Genomic DNA, 26,189 nt, shown 5'->3' on the forward strand with positions numbered 1-26,189 from the left:
AAAATGGAAAATCAGTTCAAAAAGTGATTAAAAAGTAATAGCAATTTTTTAGAAAATTTTAAAAGAAGGATCATCAACATTTTTGTACTTTTATAAAAGGAAAAATTATAAATTAGCATCTAAAACTTAAATATCTGTGTTTGCCTCAGATATGTTATTTTAAAGCAATTTATCCTCTGAACTTTAAATCATGTCAAAACCCACTATTTAAATTTTTTTATTGGAATTTGACAAACCTGACAGAGTATCATTCAAATTAATTGCTGATGTTATTTACCAAAAAAAAAAATTAATTGCTTATGTTAACAAAATATGTCTCAAAATTATTGGAAAAATTACTTAGAGGCAGCAACTTATGTCAACATAAATATCAACTATTAATAAACAAACTTAAGGAAAGGCACCAAAAAAAAAAAAAAAAAGGTATACAAAGAAATAGTTTTTAATCAGAGTTTAAAAGCTTGAGTTTGTCTTCAATTTAAAATACATCTCTACTTATAGAAATTTAATAAATTAGCTGTTTGGAACGCTCCTCATATGAAGGTAGAAGTAGAAACTCAAGATTTTATGCAACCAAAAACCAACTTAATAAACGTTCCATCCAAAGTGAAACTAATGTAACAGTAAACAATAGGAAACAGGGAAAAAAGAAAAAAAAAAAAAAAAAGGAAAAAAAGAAGAAGAAGAAGAAAGGACGGTAAACAATAGATTTTAACTAGAAAACTAATTTTGACCACCTGACTAATGGAAGATCCCAACTAACCAAACCTGTAAAAACATAATATATATATATATATATATATATATATATGTAATTTTAAATAAAAATATAACAAAAAATTATAATTTTTTTTAAGCAACGAATTTGGTTAAAAAACATATGAAAAATCAACATTTCAGATTCTCCTAATAGTACAATAGCTTAATTAGCTTTGATACTTAGCTTATTCTCAGTTACATTGTGGTGATACTTTATCCATTATCTTTATTTCTTAAATCAATACCGTTCACTTGCAATTATCACACAAGCTTTTAATGCGGGAAATTGTTTTAGTATATTAATATTAATTAGGATTAGATTTGTGTTAATCTAAAATTCGAAAACTTTATTTAAATTCTTTGGTTATTAATTTGAGCTTTGATTTTCTCTTTGCTGTGTACTTTTTTATGGCATGAATTGAGATAAGAAAGTATAATGCAACCTATTGATCAAGAGATTGATAAGGCATTGAGCAAGCTAGACTAAAAATTATCTAAGAAATAAATATAAATCGCTCTGGTGCATATTAGCTCAAAAAATTTAATGCATATTAGCTCAAAAAATATAATGTTAAAAGGTGCTGTTCTGCATAGCATCCTAATCTGAAAAATATAACAACTACAAGAGAAACAAGATCATTTATTTAAGACGGAAGCTCTTCACTGACAGGTTTACGTTCATTTCATTTTACCAACAAAATGAACTTTTTTTTTTTTTTTAATTAGTAACAACAGGTAATATGGAAGAAACTTCAGAAACATAGAGAAAGTTATCACCCTTTCTCTTTCTCTTTCTTTCTTTCTTTCTTTCTTTCTTCTTTTTTCATTTATTTATTTATTTCACTAGTAACAATAGCTAATGTGGAAGAAACTTCGGAAACATAGGGAAAGTTATGATCTTACCGATTATAAATCAATATGCGATAATTTCATAAACTTCCCTTTATGTTTGAAGGTCTCGTACAATTACCATTTTATTTACTTATTTATTTTGCATAAGTTTACCTTATAATTTGATTTTTTTTTTTCCATGTACTAGTTATCGCATTGTTATTTTTTAACATAAACTTTTATTTACATTTTCATTATTTGCAATTTCTCCCTTTCTAAGTAAAAATATACAATTAGACCAAATTGATGAGTGGAACCAAAAAAAAAAAAAATTTAAAAAATAATTAGAGTAGAATAATATATATTTTCAATTTAATAAGGAAGTAATAATTAGTGGCACAAAAATTTAATTTCTAAAAACATTGTAATTTAAATATAATCGTTTTAAAATCTAATTATTTTATTTTAATCTATCAACGAGATATTATCATTTTCTATTTAGTTTGCTTTTCCACTTAACATTTTGAATCCAATTTTATATTTTATTCAAAATAAAAAAGAAATTTTGAAGAAAGTGTAAGTATGAAGAAAAAAAATAAAACTCAAGTTTATGAAAAAAAAAAAAAAGGATAAATTTGTGAAATTATCCTAATTGATATTAACAAAGTAATAGAGACATATTGATTTGGTAAAAAAAAAAAAAAATCCTTTTCTTTCTCTCCTTTTGTCTTAAATAAGAAAAAAAAAAAAATTACATCAAGGCTTCCAAACTTTGAGGTATTTTTTCTACTCTGATCCAATGGTAAGAACTAAGAATACACCTTCCTGACATGGCAGATTTTCACCCACCAAAAGGATGCCACATGGATTCGTGTTGGATGACTCTAGTAAAAATGCCACATAGGAAATTGCAAGCCAATGAGCAAATTTCTTTTTGATTATTGGCTCGGAGTTTCCAATTTTGGCCACATATTTCTCATCACGCAAGTCTCCCCCTGATCCATCAAACCAGACGCACACTCACAGACGGATTCTCTGCCACTCAGAAGGTGGCAAAAGATGGCAATGGAGATGGCCATCAGAGCCTCAGCCGTCCAGAGACCTCCTCAGTCTCCTCCTTCAAGATCATCCACGCCCAGAGCTACTTTCAAGCCTCAACTCAGAGCCACCTCTGTATCACTTCCTGCATCAACAACCATCTCTCTCTTGGCCATTTTCACTCCTCTCAATGAAGCCAAGGCTCTCAGCCTCTCCAAGGACCAGATAGTTTCGTCTCTCGATGAAGTAAGTACTTGCAAATTTACATCTGGGTCATGTTTGATTGAGTGCAATTGGAAGTGTTTTCTTGTTGCTGGGATCAATTTTGAAAGCTTTGCAAAATACTTACTCAAATTCTAATGAAAGTCTGAAAATGGTACTTTTCATATTACGAATTCGGCTCACAAGAGCAATCAAAAGAACAATCTTTTTCTTCCAAAAGAACGTAAAGTTGTAAGATGCTAAGCAAATTATGATTGTTAGTGGTTTTCTTCAATTTGAGTCGACACCATATTCGAAATTGAGGTTTTTTTTTTTTTTTTTTTTTTTTTTTGATAGGTGGAGAAGACAATTGATCAAGTTCAGCAAGTGGGTTCGAGTTTTTTTGATGCTGCACAGCGTGTTCTTGAAGTTGTAGGAAATGCTTTGAAGCCTGGCCTCGATGCTGCGTTGCCAATTGCGCGGGAGGCCGGAGAACAGGCACTGAAGGTTGCTTCTCCAGCAATTTCCGAGGCATCAAAGAAAGCCCAAGAAGCAATCCAAAGCTCGGGCATTGATACGGAGCCTGTTGTCGGTGCTGCAAAGGTTTTCCCCAGTCACCAAACTCCGGCTTTTGTCAATGTTCATTACACATTATTTTTGCACTCTATGAGCTTCACTGATTTGCACACCATTTATTTGAAACAAAGCTCAAACTAGTCTTTTGATTTAGTGCACAGTCACAAGAATATATAAAACTGATAATGTAAAAGTGGAGATTCTGCTTTTGCATGATAAGTGGTCATGCTGGAGATGTGGTTTCAAGTGGTTTCAATTCCAATGATTGACTTCTTTTGGAATATAATTGAATGCGGCATTCAGCTGTAGAATTTAAACTTTAGTATAATTTTGGTTTTTGGCGTTTTTGCTTGCTGTTGTTGGAATTTGTCAATGCTATTATGTAACTAGTTTGGTTTGAGCATATTCAATGACTAAATATAGTTATAAATTAATACTTGTTAATTTATTTAGACAAAGGAATTATATTCCATCAATTAGAAACAGATGTCAATAGGCGATTAGCTCAACTACATTTCGTTTTCTGGTGACCATTCTGATCTTCAGAACCCTTTGTGAGAACACAATGCACTTTATTTATAATCCAAAACCAGTCTGTATGGGATCACAATATGAATTATTATATATCAGAACATCAGGGGATTGCAATTATGAATTATAATAAGGTGAAACATACAGTATATTCAGACAGTCTTTCTAAGACTCCTGTTTTCTCAACTTACGTCATCAAATGAATGATAAATTTGACTGCAGACAGTAGCAGGTGCCGCACAGCAGACCACCAAGGTACTTGAAGAGGCCAAGCCAATTGCTTCATCAACTATTGAGACCATTTCTTCAGCAGAACCAGTCGTGATTGTAGGAACTGCTGGAGCATTGTTTCTTGCTTACCTTCTCCTTCCTCCCATCTGGTCCATTATCTCCTATAGCCTCCGAGGTTACAAAGGTAGACAAGCTTCATTTTCTTCTCTGTTTTGCAATATCCAAGTAGAACCATAAGCATATTTTAAATAAGAATGGAAATTGGTTTTCTTGGTTTCAGATTTAATAGCATGTCAAATTTTGTTTATATACTATTGACCAAAAAAAGAAGTAATTGTGTTTATCTACCATACCACTAAGTTTTGGATTCAAAGAGCTATTATTTATATAAGAAGTTTTAAGGTTTCGGGATCTAGGCTCTCATCATATTTCACAACGTTATGCTAAGGATTCAACTGCCATGGTTTTGTTACACTTCAGGTGAGCTTACTCCTGCGCAAACTCTTGATCTCTTAGCTACAAAGAATCACTATCTGATTGACATTCGATCAGAGAAGGACAAGGACAGTGCTGGCATTCCTCGCCTTCCTTCTACTGCTAAAAGCAAAATGATTGCTATTCCGTGAGTATTTTGCTTCTTCAACCTTCTACTTCCATTTCATTTTTTTCCCTATAAATTTTGTGAAATTTGTATAATTTGCAGCTGACCACTGAAATAACCACCAAGTCATTACCTATACTGCTTTACGGCCTCTATATTTTGGTACCAATTGTGTATAAGAAAAGCTTCCTAAAGTCCATAAAAATGATCATTTCGACCCTACTAGCTTTTTTCTTGTGAAGTAGTGTTGAATTATCCTTGATTCCAAATGTCAACCTGCCTCTTTTGGGCTTCTTTTTGGGTCCTTACGTGTGTTTTTAAGTTATGGAAGATGGGTTTATATTTTTCTCCAACACTCGCCTCAAATGTAATTGATTTATATTTTTCTCCAACACTATGGGTTGTTACATTTGTTTTCTAATTTATTATTTATTTTGGATGAAGTGCTTTGATATCATGTTGAATTACCACCGATCCCAAAAGCTTAAGCTTATGAAAGGTGGACTTTCATTTGATTTATATTTTTGTCTAACAAATAGAAAGCCAATGATATCAGAGTGACATCCTTATCTCAATATTTTTTTTCTTCCTTTGACCAAATTAAAATTGATGTCTTTAACAAGAGAAGTGAAATTTTTTGGAGTTAAAACTAAAAAATGTTTTAAGTTGAAAAATTATTTTCTTTGTTATCTAAGTGGTTCAGATAAATCACAAAATAGCAGAAAGCATAAATTGTTTATTTTCCTTTTCTGCATGGAAGGGTATTTCAGTTTTCCTTCTCACCACCATTGTCCAATGTTGTTGCTAATGTTTCAGCTTGGAAGAACTGCCCAACAAGTTACGAGGCCTTGTTAGAAATGTGAAAAAAGTAGAGGCTGAAATAGCAGCATTGAAGATTTCTTATCTCAAGAAAATTAACAAAGGCACCAATATTGTAATCTTGGACTCGTAAGTTCTTTCCTTGCCAATTTTTATGTAATTCACATTTTTTTTTACTGTTTATGTGACGTTGAATAGCTTAAATACCGTAATCCTCATGACCTTATCCTTCATTATACATAGGTACTCAGATTCAGCAAAAATAGTAGCAAGAACACTTACTAATCTTGGCTTTAAGAATAGCTGGATTGTGGCTGATGGTTTCTCTGGAAGAAGAGGATGGTTGCAGAGTCGTTTAGGGACAGATACATACAATTTCTCTTTCGCAGAAGTTCTTTCACCATCCCGACTCATTCCTGCAGCAGTTAGACGTTTTGGTACAACCAGTTCAGCACCTCAAGGTGGCCAAAAGTTGCTGCCGGGATCAGAGTGACGGTGTAATCCTTTCTATGTGCATATGCAATTTAGTTTAGAGTTCCCTGGAATCATTTCTTGTCATTATTTCAACCAATCTAATCAATGATAGGTTTTTTCTTACTTTTCTCTTTAAATACGAAATTAAGTTTCCTCCATACTAGTTTTCACTGTGCTCAAAATTTGGCTCGAAGGGTTGGTAGTGGGATGGAAAGAAACTTAGAAGAACTATGTCATGCTTGAAGGCCCAACTTCTGACTGGCACAATTATTGTCCATCAAATTGCTTCTTCTAATCAACCACTTCAGAAGGAATAGGGTTGATTGCGATTTAGTACCCTCTTATTTGGAAGAATTGCAAAATTTAAGCTCTCAGGTCTAAGATGTTGCAATTTAGACCTTTAAGTTTCAGTTTATTTATTTTGGTTTAATTGGAATCTTTAACTCAGAGTTGTTATTACTTCATTCCACTACACCTACACAAAAATGCAATATAATCCCTTTTATTGTAATTTGAAGCCTCTAATAATTTACATTATAGTACCCTCTAATCTAGACTGTGCATTAACTGCTGTTTGTTGAAAATTACGATTGGACCAAAATACTAACAAATTGAATTTGAGGAGCTTAATTGCAATCTTTTAAAGTAAAGGGCTCAAATTGCAATTCATCCAAATTAGAGGAAACTAATTACAATTAACCCTAAAGAATAATTTAATCCACGGATGTTGGAGAGTTTTTTTCAGCAAAACTGTATTGCGTTTGAATCTTCTTCAACTACAATGACATATTGTGCCTCAAAAGCAAATGGAGATATCACTACTCACTTAATACGATTGGATGTAGTGGCCTGTGAAAGAACATGTTGAAAACAACAAAAATTACTAATTTTATTTTGTATGTAAAGGGAAGGAACATGGGCAAAGAGTACTTCACCATAGGCTTTGGTTTTTTATTTAGAGAAAATTATTTTTGGATTAATTGCACTTTTAGAACTTTCTAATTTAAGATAATTACCTTTTAAATGGTTAAATTTAAGACTTTACCATTTAAATACTTAAGTTTTGATTTGTTGTATCTTAAATCAATTGAATATTTTTTACTAATGGTGATTACGGTGATTAATGTCTCAATTTTATTTCAGTAATATTAAGACACAATTTGGTTCATTTTGTTACAATTTATATCCTCTAGTTTTAAAATTTTACATTTTATAATCTATAATTAAAACTTTACGTTAACCACAATTTACAAACAATTTTAATTGAATCAAAATGCAATAAATTGAAATTTAATAGTTTAAATTATAACAATTTAAATGTAAAAGTCTAAAATGCAATTATTTTAAATTAAAAAAATACTAAATTGATTTTAATTCAATTATTTTTTCATTCCATACAACTTGTTAGACAAATGCCAAGGCAATATAATTATAATGAGAACCATTCTTATTACAGCCTGCAACACCAATAAAAAATGCAAAGCAGTTTCTTATTGAAGATTCGTTCTCCCTTAGCCCTTTGTTTGTTTGAGTTTTTCAATGTCTCACGAGGGTACATCTCTTTATTTTTTTGGTTAATTGGATACGTCTCATTTTGATCATTTTAATGTTCCATGTCTGTATTCTTTGCGATATTCCATGTAGATAAGAGTACCAATTCTACACTCATTTTCATAAAATAATTCGAAAAGGACTTCAAGAAAGCGTTTGGTTAAGTCTTTTTTGGATCTGATGAGTAAACGTCGCTCTTGTTCATTTTTTTGGGTCTGATGAGTGCATGTTTGGTAAGTCAGACAAACTGGCTTCGGGAAAAAAAAAAGAAAAAAAAAAAAGAAAAAAAAAATCTACTTATAGTACCAAAGGACTCCATATAAATACCTCCTTTCCTTAACCCTTTTCACTTCTTTTCAAATGTTATTTTATCTTTAAAAAAAAAAAAAAAAAAAACTTTCACTCCTTGGTGCCGATTGCTAATCTATCGTGACTATTATTTTTTTCAAAAAATAAAAAATTAATAATATAGAACCTTTTAAGTTTTTTTTTTTTTTTCAATTTATGAAATGTTTTAATTTAAGTCATATTTTCTGAAAAAAAAATTTTAAAATTGTAAAATAATTTTTTTTAGATATTTCTGAAATGATGTGGAGATTTGTTGAAGATTGTATTGCATTATAGCCAGATACTTCGTAACAATACACCAGAATCAATTAAGAAAAAAAAAAAAAAGAAACAAAAAATCGTATATACTGTTAGAGCCTAAATGGATGATTTTGTAATTATTTCAAATAATTATTTTTAAAAATGAAAAAATTAAATCATATATTTATTTTTTTAAAAAATATATTATATTTAATTAAAATTGTAAATTTATATATTTATATTTACATACAAAATTTCAATATTCTTTTACACCCACAAATTATATTAATATATTTTATACGATAAATTATATTAATATAATATGGTATTTCATAAATAACAATTAACTAAAAATAAAAATAATTTAACTTCACATATAATTAGAATTATAAATATTATATATTTTTATTTATAGACAATTGTAATTTTTTTACACCCACAAATTATGTTAATATAATATTTTAAAAATTAATTAAAATAAAATTATGACATGGTAAGTCACAAATAACAATTAACTAAAAAAAAAATTAACATTATGTTTGATTAAGAGCTTGTTGATAACATAGTAATATCCATTTCCAGTTCATACATATATATATACACTTCACATGTGGTTTTAATTTTAACAAATAGTGCATACATAATATATATTAGATTTTATAAGGATAATCTATTTATATAACAAATAAATAAATACACTCATAGATAATAATCCAAATAAACAATCTAATATAAAACTATTGCTTCACTTATTGTTCAAGTGAGCATGTGTATGTGCAGTGGTTTTGTATTGAATTTGCCTCATTTCGATTATTTCTCATTGTTCTACATATTCAACATATGCAATTTCAGCTTCTTTAATAATATTATATACTTGATATAAATTATTTTTAAATTCTTACACTTACTGATTACATTCAAGCCAATAATTATATATCCATGGTTGTCTACTTTTAAATACAATATAAACTCTTTTATTTGCCATTCGATACTCTTCCATATAATAATAAATGATAATATAATTAAACAAAATAATAATTAACTAAATCAATCAAATGCATTTCTTCGGACACATAGCAATCATAAGCAACATATCAACGACAGACTCCATTGCAAAAGCAAATGATAGGCATGCTTAAAAAATATCATATAATTCCTCATGCAATTTTGCAGTAGTTTTTCAGAAGTATTTTGTCAAACACATACTCCATGTAATCTGCAATTGTTTCAATGTAGAATTCCTCATGCAATTTCAAACGAAAGGTAGATGGTAGAAATAAAAAAGTTACCTTCCAAATTCATAGTAGTTTCAAATGGCTCTCATTAATAAAGAGTTGCAGATCTAGATCAAGCCTTCGAAATTAAGTCTTCTTCCTCACAAATCAAGCCCTAATTTTGCATTTCAAAGCCCTAATTTTGCAGATAAAGAAATCACATGAAAAACAAATCAAGGCCTTAATTTTGCAAATAAAAGCTCTAATTTTGCATATAAAGAAATCACATGGAAAATGAAAAAGAAGAAAATGAAGATGGCAGATCGAAGAAGAAGAAGGAAAACAAACGGATTGAAGAAGAAGAACAGTAATCATCGGAGTTTTCAAATCTGAGAGCTGTGGAGGGATGATGGTCCAATGAGAGACACATTCCAGCAAGAGGAAGAGAGCTACTTCGAAGAGAAAGAACTTGGACAGGCGTGGTCCAAAGGTTGAGACGGATCAATTGAGTACCTTTCGAGTGGGACAAGATGAACATTTGGAATAAATTATCTCGTTTTCCAATTTTGCTTCCCAATCACCAGATTAGGATTGTGGCCAATCTTGACCTGGCTAGTCTAACGAAACAAATAGCTCATATGTGACGATTGTTTGCATGCTTGGTAGTTTATTTATTTATTTATTTTTATTTTTTATTTTTGAAATTATAAATTACCATAAATTTTGTTATTTCATTATTCGAATCTATATTTTTATAACATAAACAAAATTTCTCAACTACTGAAAATATTCTTTTCGTCCGCATGCTTGGTAGTTAGTGGAGTTAGGAAGGAACAAAGGTATGAAAAAAAATCATGTGTTTCCCTCCTACCGTTCCTATTCTACTTTCTCTATTTTCTTTTCTTTTTTTAAACATTTTATCACTCCTTTTGGAACGGCCAGGTTGCTTCATAAAGAGCCGAGATTATTATTTAAAAAAAAAAAAAAAAAAAAAGGCTTTGCGAAGACATCACTCATATAAACAATCACCAAACCACCAAAACTTTCGAGTCGCTCCAAATATAATATTTTACCTTCATTCGATAATATTTATGTTTTTATTTTTCCTCGGATCTAGAAATATTAAATTGACAAATCATTTCAAATTGTTGCTTTTATAAACCATGATTTATTTTTATAAATATTTTTTTGTCATTATAAATTAGTATCATAATGTTATTTACTATTCATAAAACTAGAAACATAGACACGTAACAAAAGAATAATAATAACAGCATGCTAATCATGAATAAAAAAATAAAACAAATTCATCAGACAGACAGGCACAGCCTATCTACTACTCACCCATTAGTCGTTCACTCACTCCAATCATCCATGCTTACATAAAGCTAAAAGCTCTCTGAGAATTGATCCTCAGAAAAAAAGAACAAGGAAAAAAAATAAAAGGAATAAAAGCTCTAATGGCTCACAAATCCCTAGACGGTATAACAGCGTCCGATATCGAAGCTCTCGGAATCGAACGAGAAGTTGCCAAGAGTCTCCATGGAAGGCTCACCAAGATCATCCGTAATTACGGAACTGCCACTCCCGACACATGGAGCAATATTTCCCGGCATATTCTCTCCCCTGACCTTCCCTTCTCGTTTCACCAGATGATGTACTATGGCTGCTACAAGGACTTCGGACCCGACCCGCCTGCTTGGATACCCGACCTGTAAGCTATCTCTCAGTGCTTATGCATAGTTGGCAGTTTTAGCTTAAAGCTTGTAGAACGTGGTATATAATAATATTGGTTTATTGGTTCGATTCCGTGGTTTTATTTTATTTTTTATTTATTTTTAATCTTTTTATTTTTATTTGGATACTTAGAGACTGTTTGTTTTCCCGGAATATAGTCTGTGGGAAAACTTGGGAATTTGGAAGGCTTTTGAATTGATATTGTTTTAGGAAATAAGATGTTTAGAATGTAATTAGTAATGAATTTCTTAGTTAATTATTGGTCAAGATTCAAGAAGAGCAAAATCATGAGGAAGGGTTTGATGGGGAGGCATTTTCATGGTTAGTTTGAATCGCTTTGAGAATTTTTAGACTATTTTAAATGCATAAGTTTGTGTGTGAAGGTAGTTTGATGCTGGCAGTCCATCTTTATATTTGATTTTTAATGTAATGTGGTTGTAGCACCGGCAGTCGTGCAGTGCATGACCAAAATCTGGTTTGTTCCTAAATGCAATGGAATGGAATATATTGCAGTTTGGTCCCCTTATTTTGATGAGTAGGGAGAAATAAAATGGTGTGGTACTTTTCTTGTTAATTATGTGTTTACTTGAGTTTATATTTAAATATATGGAAATATGAAAATTAATAACAGTTTTGAGTAAAGTATGTTCACTTTTGACTGTAATATTTTGGTATACTGATGAGACCTATTAGAAGGTGGGTCATTGAGTATGGTTTCCTCTTTCTATTGATACAATACAGAATCTTTTGTTTTGAAATTTCTTGGTTGATGCAAGAACTTACACTTCTGGGACCCATTATAAGGTGGGTCTGTGAGCATGGTTTTCTCTATGTATTGACACAATATAAAATAAAATCCTTTTGTATTTTGTTCTAATTCTCAGGAAATTCTTGTCCCAATCACATTTATATAGATTATTCTGTCATTAGTTCAACAGGTGGAATTTTTTCAAATCTAAAAGTGGACTACATGAGGAAACTAAAAGATGGAAGTACGAATGTGTATATGCATGAGTGCTGTTTCCTACGAATTTCAAATGCTCATATACCTCGTTAGAATTTCAACTTACTCATCTTATTTTGTATTTTAACAACTCATAACAAGTTAGTGGAGGGAACTCCATTCTTGGTGAAACATTAGAAGAACTAGAATTATTACATGGGAAATGTTAGTAGTTCTTACTTCGTTTCTGTATATCTATGCATGTGTAATGGATAGATAATATGAAATTTACTTCTCTTGTTCTACAAATAGGGAGGCTGCAGTTTCAACTAATGTTGGGCAACTACTAGAGAGGCAGGGAAAAGAGTTTTTGGGTTCAAGATACAAGGATCCCATATCAAGTTTTTCTGACTTCCAAGAATTTTCTGTCAAAAACCCTGAGGTATATTAATATGATATTGTAATAGTTCATTTGAATTTTTGAAATTTGTCATCAAATTGTAGCAAATGTTCTACATATCTGGTTGAGTACTTTCATTTTTTAGGTCTATTGGAAAACCATACTAGATGAAATGAATGTATCATTTTCCATACCTCCCCAATGTATTTTGCGAGAGAATGTGTCGGGAGAAAGGCATTTCTCACATCCAGGTGGTGAATGGCTTCCAGGAGCATTTGTGAATCCTGCAAATAATTGTTTGAGTTTAAATTATAAGAGGAACTTGGATGATTCAATGGTACTATGGCGTGATGAAGGAAAGGACGATCTGCCCATAAATAAAATGACACTTAAGGAATTGCGTGAAGAGGTTTGGTATGCCTACTTATAAAGCTCTGTGTTGTTCAACTCATTTATGAGATTCATAAATTATTCAACTATGCGGAATTCAACAATATGTATTCGATAAAGGAAGTTAACTCAGAAAGATGAATTAAGATAATTTTATCTTTTATACTGTCAAATTCTAATAAAATCATAGTTCTTCCATCAGAACTTAAATCGTAGTTGATCTCAGCAAACTTATTCTGAAACTGTCAAACGCAGAGCTTTCAATCAGTTTATCTGCTCTTTGATACAAATTCTTAGAAGTTTCATTTTTATCTTTTAATTCAAAGTTCTGCAAGTAATGGCAATATATGTTTCTCAATTAGATATATAATTACTTGCTGTGGAACATAATAAGTTATTCAGGTTGTTGGACAGAAGCATAGCCTGTCATTAAGCAATGTGAATTTTTTGAACTTTATACGAAGATGAAGTTGTTGATAATTGTTAAATATTTAAATATTTTTAGACTGAAACTTTATCTCGTTTTATTTACAATGTCAAATTCTGTTAATGATTTGTTATAATTGTAGGTTAGTTGCTCATGCACTCGAAAAACTGGGTTTGGACAAAGGATCTGCAATTGCAATTGATATGCCAATGGATGTTAGATCTGTTATTATCTACCTGGCTATTGTTCTGGCCGGTTATGTAGTTGTATCTATTGCTGATAGTTTTGCTCCTCTTGAGATATCAACAAGGCTAAGAATATCACAAGCAAAAGCCATATTTACCCAGGTTCTTCCATGACGTTTTGGCATGTTCTCCATTGTGTGTGTGTGTGGGTGCGTTTTTTAATAATTTTTTAATTTTTATTTTAATTTTAATTTTTTTTGGAATCTTGCTGCCTATTCAAATTTGCATTTGTTGCTTAAAAGTCCTTTCCTTAGTCCCCTTTTTTTTTTTTTCTTCCCTTTTTCATGATGGTCAGGATCTCATTATTCGCGGTGAAAAATGCATACCTTTATACAGGTGGAGTTTTCATTAATCTCTTGTCATACAGGAATTAATCTTTTTTTCTTTTATGTGGTTTCCCTATGAAAGTATGTCTAACTGGAGCCCTTCAATTTTGCAGTAGAATTGTTGAAGCTGAGTCTCCTATGGCAATTGTCATCCCTACGAGGGGCTCTAGTTTCAGCATAAAGTTGCGTGATGGCGACGTTGCTTGGAATGATTTTCTTGAAAGAGTCGGAGATTTCAAGTATGCAATTATATTCCAGCATGATATACGTTTATTTATTTATTTATTTTTTTAAGTTGTTGTCAATGCAAAGATTAAGCTAAATTATTTATGTCAATCCAACATACAGCTACTATGTTTAACACTCCTCACATAATTATAGGAAAAAAAGTGACAATTTAACAACTATTACATTTGATTTCGTCCAAAAGAGGGGGAAAAAAATAAAAATGAAAAAATAACTGTTACATTTAACACTCCCCTTCACGTTAATATGTGAATTAGCAGCTTTGTCTTTCATTTGATCATGATTTAGTATTAAAATTCTAATTGTCTATTATGTGGCAAAGGAGTTGGTATTGGCAAAATTATGCCATCCCCATCCCTGTCTTGTTTAGTAACCAATATATATTTCAATTTTTTATTTTTTATTTTTATTTTATTTTTTTATAACGGATGTAATGTCGTTCAAATTTTGTCAATACACTTAATGCAGATTATTATATGATTATGAACTTTTGTAATGTTAAGTTAAAAGTTATGGCAGACGATTTGCATGAAAAACAACCTCAAATTTGAAGCATACAAAAGACCAAAAATAAATATGTAACTGCCTAACCACTTAAGGTCAGTAAGTGGTGTCTCACTTTCCAATCGTGTATGAGATTTGTTTCAAGTAGCACTGAAGTGACAAGGACTAGACAAATCACAGGCCATGTTTTGAATCTAAAAATTGACAATACATATCGTTTGAGTAAACAATTACATCACTGATAAATCAAAGATTTTGTACAAATCCAAAACTCCAAAAGATCGTACCTAACATAAGACTCCCACTAACACAAGTATAATCTTTATGAAAATCTTTAATGACTGATAAATCAAAGTTTGTATCCTCTTATACGATTATTTGTTAACATAATTAGACAGACTGCATATTGTTTAATTACAGAATTTATATATACGTATATATATGTATGTATATGTATTTTTTTCCCCTCTTTTTCTTATTCTTCTCCTCTCTCTCAACCTATGAAAAAGAAAATAAAAAAATGATGTACTTTTCTTGGACCTGCATCAGATGTACATTTCATATGTGTTTTGATATGTGAGATTATTTTATCTTGGAATAACCCAATTATCTGTGAGGCTTTTACTTTCATTTTCCGTATCAAACCTGCAGAAAAATTGAATTTGCTGCGGTAGATCAACCAATTGAAGCATTTACAAATATTCTCTTCTCCTCTGGAACCACAGGTAACTTAAAAAACTTGAACCTTAGCCTGAGAAAGCCTTTTCCAAAAGTTGATTTCTTAACCAGAAAAGCAACCTTCCCCCCCCCCCCCCCTCTCTCTCTCTCTCTCTCTCTCTCTCTCTCTCTCTCCTTATTGAGAAATTTGTTGTCTTCAATAATAAAAGGGTTTCTAATAGTATTGTACTTGCATTATCTTCAAATGAAAGGAAATTTTTGTAGTCTCTGGTCAATATTGTAACTCGTTTATACTGTATGGGAGTTTGCATATGTGGTATAAACGAGAAAGAGAGTTCAGTTCATAGATAGTAATTGTCTCTATAGGTGATAACACTTCTGACATGCTATTTCAAATCTAGTATACATGGTAGCTTGCTAATTTGATCCACCTTGCTTCTATCTCAATTGGGACTTGGCAAAATTTCTCTGGTTTCTTTGTTTTCAATTATCTTTTCAACCATCTTTGGGCTGGCTGCATTTGGTCTTCAAGTTCATTTCCCACCTTTGCCTGTCAAAACTAGATACCATTTAGGCCTCACTTCCTGAAAGTGCAATGGAAACCGCTAAATAATATATCAAGAGAAAAATGGAAACCTTAAAAATCAAGCACTATTCTGCAAGGTGATTGGTTCAATTCCTTATCTTCAAACTTGACACTTCCAACTGCCCAAAGATAATTTGATATAAAGGTATGCTTTTAATTTGGTTTAATCGTGGTTCAGGGGAGCCAAAGGCAATTCCATGGACCCATGCAACTCCTTTTAAAGCTGCTGCAGATGCATGGTGCCACATGGACATTCAGAAAGGTGATGTTGTGTGTTGGCCCACTAATCTGGGGTGGATGATGGGTCCTTGGCTGGTATATGCTTCACTGTTAAATGGGGCTTCCATTGCTCTGTATAACGGATCTCCGCTTGGTTCTGGATTTGCCAAATTTGTGCAGGTATAATACTAATTTTTCTAAATGATGTTTTCTCATTTCACAGTCCTTTCTTATGGTCTTTCCTTGATCGTACTGTTCACTAGGGATGCCTGTGAGTTTAATGTTATGGTCTTAAAGATACATTTCTTGTCAGCTCTTACACTTTACGAGTTTCTCTTGCCACAATGATAATTTGAGATGCATAAAGTAACATGACATGGTTCCAACTATACTCAGTTTGTAATCAATAATCATCTTATAACTTTTAAGGCAACACAAGAAACACTTTGTCTTTTCTTTCATTTTTTTCCTCATCACATGATATTTTCATTTGACTAATGTGTGTAACCTAGTATAAAACCCAAAAGTTTAATTTGTCAGAACTTAAATAGAGCCATGCTATGTTTAGTTTGGACACAACAAACTTAACACTCCAATCACATGTGGTGGCTAGTAGGATTTGAATATGTGACCAGACAGAAAACTTAGTTTTATCATATTAAGTTACCATTAGCATAAAAAATTTAGCTGTTAGAAAGTGGAGCAAACTTAAATATCAAACTTCAACAGCACACATAAAGATGGTCACTCTCCATCAAAAAGAAATATTGTTTTTCTGCTCTTTTTCTTTTTGTTCCCAACTTTTGCTCTGCTTGGAAGAACTCTATCCACTTCTGGAACTCTCACTCACACCCACTCTCTTAACAATTTTTGTTTGCCACTATGCGCTTGTGTCACTCTAGATGCCTTTTCTTGCTGTAATTTGATTTTAGAACTACATAAAGTATTTAATTACTTGTTATAGATAGTTTGACAAGGTGTCTCCGTTTTGCATGTCAAGAATTCCAAAAATCCTATTATGTATCACATTTTATTCTTAATAAATCTTTAGAGATCTCTGTGGATGGACAACTCTTCACTTGAATATTTGCTGCATAGTGGTACTCATGCCCAAAGTATTTAATATGGAATTGACAAGATTTGGATGGTCTTGTGTCTCTTTAGGATGTATGAATGGCAAATTTATTTGGTCATTCATTTATTATTGTTAAGATCTTATGTTAATACCTAAACCAATCCTAACCCATCCTACTATTACCCTAGTGGCTAAGACCTTGGAGCAATATTTCACTACTTTTACTTTGATCCTTATTCCTGTCTACACATATCCTAACCTCTTAAATAAAATAACTTAAAGGAATTAAAACTTCTCTACTTTCTAAAAACAGATTTATGTATACAAAGGTAGGGCAGCAGAACTTCAGAAAAATATTTTCTGAGCACTCTGAGGTTGAAACAGTAGTATAGTCATTCTTATTAATAGTAAAATAAAATATAAAGTAAAAAAAATGTATATTTACTAGTTTAAAATGCATAGGCAATTCTCTACATGTTCACTTACAATAGAATTTTTGGATTTATTATGTTTTTCTCAAAGAAAGCTCTTGCAATCTGTCTAGGACGCTAAAGTAACAATGCTTGGTGTGATCCCAAGTATTGTCCGGACATGGAAAAGCTCAAATTGTGTTGCTGGCTATGATTGGTCTACCATCCGGTAAGAATTGGGGCAATGGTTAGCATATTAAATCTGTGTTTGTTGATAAAATACCTTATGTTGGCGTTTCAATGCTTACATTGTATGTTCCTTAGAAGCAGGTTGTACATCAGTGGTGGATTTTGCTTCAGGGGTTGATTGTTTAAGATTTGTTTGTTTTTTCCTTAATGATATCTTGTAGTTGTTTTGGTTCCACCGGAGAAGCATCTAATGTTGATGAATACCTATGGCTGATGGGGAGAGCTTGCTACAAGCCTGTTATTGAATATTGTGGTGGTACTGAGATTGGTGGTGGATTTGTTTCTGGGTCCTTATTACAGGCTCAGTCATTGGCTGCTTTCAGCACACCAGCTATGGGCTGCAGTTTGTATATTCTTGGCAGTAATGGCCTTCCCATTGTAAGCACCAATCAAGCTCACCTTTTATTTTAGTGCAAGTACAAAATATAGGGGCAGTGTACCATGTATTACATGCTTTTGCTTTGTGCTTACTGCTGGGTTTAGCTGCAGCCTATAGACAACCCTATCATTCAATTTCTCCTTATGGTTATGAAATCATTGCATTTGATATTCACTGTTTGTTGGTAATTGTTCATACATTCATAGAGGAGTCTAAACTGCTAACAAGTAACAATTTGCTAATGGAGGAAATTATTTGATTTTTGCCAAGTACCTGCGCAAAACCAGGAAAAGATCTTCTTCTTCCCCCCTTTTTATTTTTTATTTTTTATTTTTATTTTTTTATCTTTTTCCCTTCTGAACAACAATCTATAAAAACACTTACTTGACCTTCTGCTAAAGAAGCAAGGAGGAAAATTCCATGTCATCTTCTTTAACAGGAATTGATATCTGATTATTAACCCATTATTCTATTTTAACTCACTATTTTGTTTGACATCCTGAAGAACTTCTTGTCTAAGTATGCCTGCACTGGCACAGGTAATGCTAACGTGACATTATTATTTGTAGGCATTTTCATATTGATTACTGTCAAATATTCCATTTTATAGGTGATTGCTGAATTGCTTATGGCTTTCCTCTTGTTTGCAAATCTCTTCTTTCAGCTCAAGTTACTCAAATTAATCTTTTTGCTTCTATTGTAGCCACAAAATCAACCAGGAATTGGTGAATTAGCACTGGATCCCCTCATGTTTGGAGCTTCTAGAACATTGCTAAATGCTGATCACTATGATGTATATTTCAAGGGAATGCCAGTGTGGAATGGGAAGGTGCACAAAATTTCTCTTCACCTAAATACTAACATGGTATAGAGGGTCAGTTGAAATTTTCATGCATGTTTGTATGTGTGTATGTGGTCAGGTTTTAAGGAGACATGGGGACATGTTTGAGCTTACATCTAGAGGCTACTATCATGCACATGGCCGTGCTGATGATACGATGAATATAGGAGGCATCAAGGTACACATTTTTCTTCTGAAAATCGAACACATAAGGATAATGGAAGTAAGTGTTGCCATGGGCATGGATAGAAAGCTATCCTTTTCACCTATTATAGAGTACATCTAGTATCTGATCAAGGAAAGATTATGATACTATTTATACTGCTTTCCAATTGCATAGGAGTTTCCTTCATACATTGTGTTCATGTAGGGATGTTTCCTCTTGAATTTTCAGAATTGATAGCAATTGGGTTACGAGCAACTTGTCTGGATTAAAACTGAACTTTTGGTTTATGGTATAGATTGATTACTTAATGATGCATCTAATCTGGATGATATGGCATAAAAAATCATTTACTTTGTTCCATTGTGAAATATTATTCGATAAGAAATGGGAGTCTTGCTGAATTTTGGAATTTTGTTTCAGCTTGGCTAGTTTATTTTTATATGCTGTTACTCTTGCTAAAATCATGCACTGAAAATATTCCGAAAGAGATCTTGTCATCAAGCTATCGAGTTCAAGATCTTTCTTTTAAAGATACCATGATTGTATTAGAGGATAAAAAAATTAGGAATTCTCATATTGTATCCGCTGCTATTAAATGTCAGTATCACTCCTCAATATGGGGAAAGAAATACTTCCATCAACTTTCATTGCAAATGCTTCTTCATAATTATTTTTGGTTTTCCTAATGTTTATATTTTTTTATTTGGTAAGGTGAGTTCCGTTGAGATTGAACGCATATGTAATGAAGTTGATGACAGTGTGCTCGAGACAGCTGCCATCGGAGTTCCACCTCTCGGAGGCGGGCCTGAGCAGTTGGTGATTGCCGTTGTATTCAAGGATTCAAATAATCCAAAAGAAGACCTAAATCAATTAAGGATATCTTTCAATTCAGCTGTGCAGAAGAAACTAAATCCTTTGTTCAGGGTATTGATTGTGCTTTTTGCTCAGAGTTACATTTTACATTGGAATATTAGGCTCTCTTTATGAACGCACATTTATGCATATAAATGGATCAGCAAAAAGAAATAAAACAAAATAATGCATATTTTTATGCTTGTATGATGGTCATGCTAACTTGACACTTGGTTGTACAGGTTTCACGCGTTGTGCCCCTTCTGTCTCTTCCAAGGACAGCCACTAATAAGGTGATGAGAAGGATTTTGCGTGAGCAATTTTCTCAACATGATCAAAGTTCTAAGATATGATATTCCATTCTTTCTCATGGACGAGAAAATTGTTGTACATTCACGAAAAATAAGGAGCTGGAGGAGAGAGAAAAAGGAAAAACAATAATAATAATATGAAGAAAAGAAATGTATTATTTAGAATTTTAACTCGTGAAAATATATCTGAGAACTTTCCTTTCTCTAGGGTATTTTATGTTCACCATATGGGCCATTGTATAATAAATATGCAGTACGACAAATGTCAACAATTCTTTTCAGTCATTCTTAATACAAAGCAAAAAAATTAAAAAAAAAAAAACATTTTTGTTATCTCTTAGCTCTCATTTTTCCAATGTATGAAACGACATGTTTAATCATTTAAAAATTTATTATCTTTCAAGTAAATGACTTCCTCTGATCCAATTTAAAAAAAAAAAAAATAGAAAAAAAAAGGGCATATGACTTCCTCTGAATGTAGAAAACAAATTGTCCTCTGGAGATACAGGAATTTTATATATACATATTATTTATTTTATTTTATTTTTTTTGACATATATTAAATTGGAGGAGAATTCTAATATAATATTATGGCCTGGAAAAACCGTAATTTTGACTCTGGACTGTCTTAAAATGGACAAATAAAATTGGTTTGTCCTAGAATAAATTATCAACTTCTCAAAGAAACAAAAATTAATTATCGGATCAAAAATATAAATTACACCCATAAGAGTTTGATGGTTAGTTTGGTATTATGGTCTTTTTTATTATTATTTTTCTTTTTCTGTTTTTAAACATACATGTATTATAATGGGTGTTATAAATAATTTGAGATGGTTTAACTCTGTAATTTTATTAATTTTCTTTTTATAACTTCTAGTTAGGTAAGGATTTTAATTATCATTTAAAGAAAGAGTTTATTGTATATAATTAAAGTTAAAAGATTTAAGAAAAAATAAAAGCCAAAAACAAAAGTATTACAAAGTAATACTTATATGCTTGCTTTGTAACATCTATGTCCGCTGTTTTTATTCTCAATTTTTTTCTTCAAGCTTTTATCTTATATTTGGCTTTTTGCTTGAAATATTCGTTACAATTCTCATCTACTTACAATTTTTTTTTAGTGAAAAAAAAATTTTAATTGTTTATAAAACATTATGATAAATGTTTTTTTTCTTCTTTTAACCATTGCAAATGATTATCATAATAATTATTTAGTATTCATGTTTGGTTAATTTCTTAAAGAAACAAGTAAAAAAAATTAAAAAAAAATAGAAATTTTAAAATATAAATGTTACCAAACCAACTATTGGCAATTAGTTGGAACTTGGAAGCTACTATCTGTTTGCTTTTTTACTCGGCCATTATTCAACTATTAACATATAAGAGATTTTAACTGATTTGTAACTTAATACAGCTTAAGTGGAAGCCCTTGACAGTATATTAAACAGAAAAAATCCATGTTAGATGATATGTAAAAAAAATTAAAATTTAAAACAAGTTTTTATTTTTCTTTTGAGAAAAAAAATTTAAAATAAGTTTAGTTATAAATTAGTAGATTCATACAAAAAGTAACATCCCTAGATTATGAGATAAGGTGGATGTTTATCACCAAATTATCTCCCATAAAGCAAGGTTTTGTTATAATAACTGTAATAACATTTATACACAAATTACAAATATGGTGAATTTTACCCAAAACATATATATATATATATATATATATATATATATATATATATATATATATATATATATATATATTTATATATATATATATATAAATATAACAAATATGGAGGAGACAAAAAAAACCTAAAAAAATAATAAAGGGTAAATTTCACTTTTAGCCTTCTCTATTTTGATCTTTTGCACAAATGCACCTCTATTTCAGAAAATTTTACCATAGCCCCTAATGTTTTATTTTTATTTCATTTTCACCTTCTTTTGTTTAGTTAAATTTTAGGAAAGTAATATGTGCTAATAAAAAAGATAATTTTAACCCCCTTTTTTTTGTTTAATTATCGGTTATTTCTTACTATTTTTATGTTTTAAGAAATTATAAAATAAAATTGTGATTGTGATGTGAAAGCAAATATGAAAAACAAAATAATAGGTGGTTTATTTAGTTATTAATTTATTTTTGCTGAATAGAATAGTTTTTTAAACCAAAAGATCCCAAAGGCAAAAGCCTACAAAAAGGAGTTGGCAGAAGTGCCACTCTCCTGGATAACAAAACAGTGGAAAATAAAAGGAAAATCTAGAGCAGACAAACTATCGGTGATGTTGTTTTTAAAACACCATTGAGAAACAAAATTTTAAAAATTAGATAATTTTACAAAACTCGTTGCATTTAATGTGCTGTATATTTTAAAACTACTAAAAAATAGGCAAACAATGATTAAAAAATCAAAATATTAAAAATAACAAAACGAAGTTTAAAGTTCAAAATGTCCCCAAAAAAAAAAAAAAAAAAAAAAACAAATCAAAGTGCAAAAGGTTAATAATTGAAAGAGCGTAGGTGTTAAATACCCAAAAATACCCAAATATTACAAAAGGCTATCCAGAATCTTTTCAAAGTTACAAATATAATTGCACAAAAATTTCAAAATAGAGGGATTAAGATGAAATTTACTATAAGTTAAAAAAAAGAAAAAAAAATTATAAATATAAAATATAAAATATAAAATGAAGGCGAAAAAATGCGCACCCCAGCGCAGGATAAGCTATGGGGAGGTATTGAAATAGACAAAGCCACGGGAAATGGTTCTTCCTCTTAGCGCCCAGCCAACGGAACGGAACTGCTCGGCTATTCGACCTGCCCAAATCTTCATCTTCATCTTCATGGAGTTGACCATTCACTCAAATTAAGGTTCATCAATTTACACGGCTTCCCAGATTAAAAAAAATGGTGTCTCTTTCCCTCTCTAGCCCTAGCTTCACCACCCCTTTCCTCGGCCAAAAACTGTACTCTCTCCCTCCCTCAATCTTTATTTGAATATGAATTTAAACGTTGCTAATTATTTGCTGAATATATATGGGCTTTAAATTTATTTTTGAATATTATTTTTTTTTATCGATTTTCAAGATTATGATTGTGTTGGAATTTTCTCTTGCAGTTCTTTTCGTAGAAATACAAAGGAGCTTCCTGCTTGCTTTTCTGTTTCACGGATATCTAGATGTGCTGTTGATACACCTTATGAAGGTATACATTTCAATTTTGGTTTCTACTTTAGCTAATTGTTTTACACGATAAAATTTTGTATATATTTATACTCTTCCAAAAGGAAAGTTACCCAAGTGGGATTTTTCTGGAGAAAATTTGTTTATTCATTGGGGCTGCGTCTTGTTTTGGTGTATGTATGTGCTATTTAACTTTTTATCCTTCTTGTTCTTTGTTTCGGCACCTAATTTGATTTGAAGTCTGTTAAGCACTGTCATTGTTCCATAATTTGATGTACAGAAAGTATTTTTTTGTGATGGGTGGCCATGGAAAACAATTGAAGCTCTTTGTATATTTGGTAAATCATTTAACTGCAATCGTGAAGAACTTCTAGACAATTCTAGTGTATTCTTAAAAATCATGCAGGATAATATTAATTATTGATATCTATTAGTTTGACTTTGAGAGACGGGAACTTCAAAGTGTAATACTTTTCCGCTTTATCTATTTTGGGAACATTTTGATGATTACATGTTATTTCAATTCCTGGCAAAACATAGATGTTCATATTTTGGCATTTATATATATTTCTTCTTTATTTTATAGGTAATGTCCCAAAATTCCCTCGAGTACGTGTTTGGGATCCTTACAAACGTCTTGGTGTAAGCCGTGATGCTTCTGAAGAAGAGATTTGGGGATCGCGCAACTTTCTTTTGGAACAGTATTCTGGACATGAGAGAAGTGAAGAATCAATAGAAGCTGCGTTTGAGAAAATATTGATGGCCAGCTTCCAACATAGGAAGAAAACAAAAATTAACTTGAAAAGCAAGTTAAAAAAGAAAGTGGAAGAGTCTCCACCTTGGGTTCAAAACTTGCTAAATTTTGTGGAACTTCCTCCAACTGAAGTTATTTTAAGAAGATTGTTTCTCTTTGCATTCATGGGTGGCTGGAGTATTATGAATTCAGCTGAAGGTGGACCTGCATTTCAGGTTTGTTCAGACTTTATGTATTGCATATTGCTGTATGTTTGAGTAGAACTTCCTATAGCAATTCATATTTTGTAAACGCAACACTCCCAGGCTATTATGGTAATGGAGTAGAAGGATATGGGGCTCAAGTTTGTGCATTTTTATTTATTTATTCCTAAGAGAACATACAGTTCAATTTTTACTATGAAAAGATTTTGAAGGGCCGACCTGGTATCAAAGACCTGGCCTTTAGAAGAGATTCACTAACCTGTTATGATTCTTGTTATTAACTTATATGCGCATGTGAGGAGTGCTTAAATACATATTCAATTTCTAATTTGCATATCAACTTTAAAGATTTTTGTGGGCTTTTCGACTATTTTCTTAAGGCTTTGTTAGAGAAACTAACTCATTCCTTGTGTTGGTCGTTTCTTTGGTTGAATTCCTATACTTACGTGATGACCTAAATAGTTGATGTGATAAAAGTTAGTCAGACTACCTCTGTGCTTCATCTTATGGGTTCTAGACTGACCAATGAGTACTTGAAAAATTTTGGCCCACTACTTTCTATCTTTGGCCTGAATCTTTTATGAAATTGCTAGAGTTGCATTGTTTATTGCAATTACTACTGTGATTGATTTTCCTGTGTCTTCTTCCTTATCAGCCATAACAACTGAACCCTCTATTGCCCCTTAACAATCAAAAAGCCATAACAATTGAAACCTCAGTGTACTATTTTCCTCCAAACTTTTGGCCACCTAGATAAATGTGGTCGTTCCTGGTGGTTAACTTGTCAAACCTTTTCTTTGATTTTGGGAAAGGTCTTAGAATATTAGCTATCTAATTTCTATTCATTTCTGTTAGTAAGTGAAGTATATCTCCAAATGTAGGTGGCAGTTTCCTTGGCGGCTTGCATATATTTCCTCAATGAGAAAACAAAAAGCTTGGCCAGAGCTTTCATTATTGGGTAAGTTAAGTTGATAACTGAATGTGATGATTGATATTGCAATTTTCTTCCCCACAATGGCTTTTTATTAGGATGTTGGTTTGCCCATTTGCCTAATTGCACCTGTTTTCAACTGCAGATTTGGAGCTCTAGTGTCTGGCTGGGTATGTGGTTCGGTGTTGGTCCCAAATATTCCATCATTTCTATTACAACCCACATGGACTCTCGAACTCATGACTTCGCTGGTAGTATATGTTTTCTTGTTTCTTGGTTGCACTTTTCTCAAGTAAAAGTTTTAACTTTCATGATTCAGAATTGTATTATCTAGAAGCTGCAAACTGGTTAGAGCTTTGCAAAGATGAATTAGTTGTTTGAACTAGTGCTTTTCGACATGATTGTAGTGCACTGGAATTATGCAAAGATCGCCATTTTGAGTATATGCATTTAAGACGACCATTTTCTGAAATGATTACTTCTTTTTTTTTTTTTAGTTTTTCTTTTGGGTCAGAATGACCATTTCATTCATATGAGAGGCGAGATACATTTGTTCATATCAGGGTTAATTATGGATAGAAAATCATAAGTTATAGAGGATTCCCATTCTGGAATAAGAGCTCCTCGTCTCGCAGCTTTGGTCAGCTAGTCAGCGGCCCGATTTGCTTTTCTGGAAACAAGATGAACCAAACTAGCATGTCCTTTATATTCTCAACAACA

At 31.5% G+C, this 26,189-nt stretch overlaps 3 protein-coding genes and 2 long non-coding RNA genes across 5 annotated transcripts; 3 read left to right on the forward strand and 2 right to left on the reverse strand.

The window, feature by feature from the left end:
* Positions 1–2,562: 2,562 nt before the first annotated feature.
* Positions 2,563–6,184, forward strand: LOC107419000 (calcium sensing receptor, chloroplastic). The gene is made up of 6 exons (XM_016027711.4): positions 2,563–2,874; positions 3,187–3,432; positions 4,159–4,351; positions 4,648–4,789; positions 5,585–5,716; positions 5,831–6,184. Exons 1-6 carry the CDS (start codon positions 2,650–2,652, stop codon positions 6,078–6,080), a joined length of 1,188 nt encoding a protein of 395 aa, XP_015883197.3. The 5' UTR covers positions 2,563–2,649; the 3' UTR covers positions 6,081–6,184.
* Positions 4,212–5,589, reverse strand: LOC132800581 (uncharacterized). The gene is made up of 2 exons (XR_009635739.1): positions 5,552–5,589; positions 4,212–4,374 (listed from the first exon to the last, which is right to left on the reverse strand). It is a non-coding gene; the product is annotated as an uncharacterized LOC132800581 (long non-coding RNA).
* Positions 6,185–8,586: 2,402 nt separating the features above from the next.
* Positions 8,587–10,096, reverse strand: LOC107419001 (uncharacterized). Its single transcript, XR_009635738.1, has 2 exons — positions 9,763–10,096; positions 8,587–9,610 (listed from the first exon to the last, which is right to left on the reverse strand). It is a non-coding gene; the product is annotated as an uncharacterized LOC107419001 (long non-coding RNA).
* A 594-nt stretch (positions 10,097–10,690) lies between these two features.
* Positions 10,691–20,679, forward strand: LOC107418999 (hexanoyl-CoA synthase). Its single transcript, XM_016027710.4, has 14 exons — positions 10,691–11,128; positions 12,407–12,536; positions 12,640–12,908; positions 13,454–13,658; positions 13,852–13,892; positions 13,996–14,121; positions 15,284–15,357; positions 16,075–16,295; positions 17,735–17,829; positions 18,011–18,227; positions 18,932–19,057; positions 19,149–19,247; positions 19,947–20,159; positions 20,330–20,679. The coding sequence occupies exons 1-14, from the start codon at positions 10,875–10,877 to the stop codon at positions 20,438–20,440; spliced, it is 2,181 nt and encodes a 726-aa protein (XP_015883196.3). The 5' UTR covers positions 10,691–10,874; the 3' UTR covers positions 20,441–20,679.
* A 2,447-nt stretch (positions 20,680–23,126) lies between these two features.
* On the forward strand, positions 23,127–25,941 carry LOC107418963 (protein CHAPERONE-LIKE PROTEIN OF POR1, chloroplastic). The gene is made up of 5 exons (XM_048474414.2): positions 23,127–23,365; positions 23,518–23,603; positions 24,168–24,550; positions 25,420–25,496; positions 25,615–25,941. The coding sequence occupies exons 1-5, from the start codon at positions 23,307–23,309 to the stop codon at positions 25,763–25,765; spliced, it is 756 nt and encodes a 251-aa protein (XP_048330371.1). The 5' UTR covers positions 23,127–23,306; the 3' UTR covers positions 25,766–25,941.
* The last annotated feature ends 248 nt before the right edge of the window (positions 25,942–26,189 follow it).

This window comes from Ziziphus jujuba, chromosome 2 (assembly GCF_031755915.1).
Source record: "Ziziphus jujuba cultivar Dongzao chromosome 2, ASM3175591v1".
NCBI classification, from domain to species: Eukaryota; Viridiplantae; Streptophyta; class Magnoliopsida; order Rosales; family Rhamnaceae; genus Ziziphus; species Ziziphus jujuba.

What these genes read in the sequence shown, in the direction of transcription:
- LOC107419000 (XM_016027711.4), top strand. Translation starts at nt 2,650, where the DNA reads ATGGCAATGGAGATGGCCATCAGAGCCTCAGCCGTCCAGAGACCTCCT. An exon ending in AGCAAAATGATTGCTATTCC is followed by an intron (nt 4,790 to 5,584) that starts GTGAGTATTTTG and finishes CTAATGTTTCAG; the next exon opens with CTTGGAAGAACTGCCCAACA. An exon ending in AATATTGTAATCTTGGACTC is followed by an intron (nt 5,717 to 5,830) that starts GTAAGTTCTTTC and finishes CATTATACATAG; the next exon opens with GTACTCAGATTCAGCAAAAA.
- LOC107418999 (XM_016027710.4), top strand. Translation starts at nt 10,875, where the DNA reads ATGGCTCACAAATCCCTAGACGGTATAACAGCGTCCGATATCGAAGCT. An exon ending in TTTCTGTCAAAAACCCTGAG is followed by an intron (nt 12,537 to 12,639) that starts GTATATTAATAT and finishes TTCATTTTTTAG; the next exon opens with GTCTATTGGAAAACCATACT. An exon ending in CAAAAGCCATATTTACCCAG is followed by an intron (nt 13,659 to 13,851) that starts GTTCTTCCATGA and finishes CATGATGGTCAG; the next exon opens with GATCTCATTATTCGCGGTGA.
- LOC107418963 (XM_048474414.2), top strand. Translation starts at nt 23,307, where the DNA reads ATGGTGTCTCTTTCCCTCTCTAGCCCTAGCTTCACCACCCCTTTCCTC. An exon ending in AAGGTGGACCTGCATTTCAG is followed by an intron (nt 24,551 to 25,419) that starts GTTTGTTCAGAC and finishes CTCCAAATGTAG; the next exon opens with GTGGCAGTTTCCTTGGCGGC. An exon ending in GCCAGAGCTTTCATTATTGG is followed by an intron (nt 25,497 to 25,614) that starts GTAAGTTAAGTT and finishes TTTCAACTGCAG; the next exon opens with ATTTGGAGCTCTAGTGTCTG.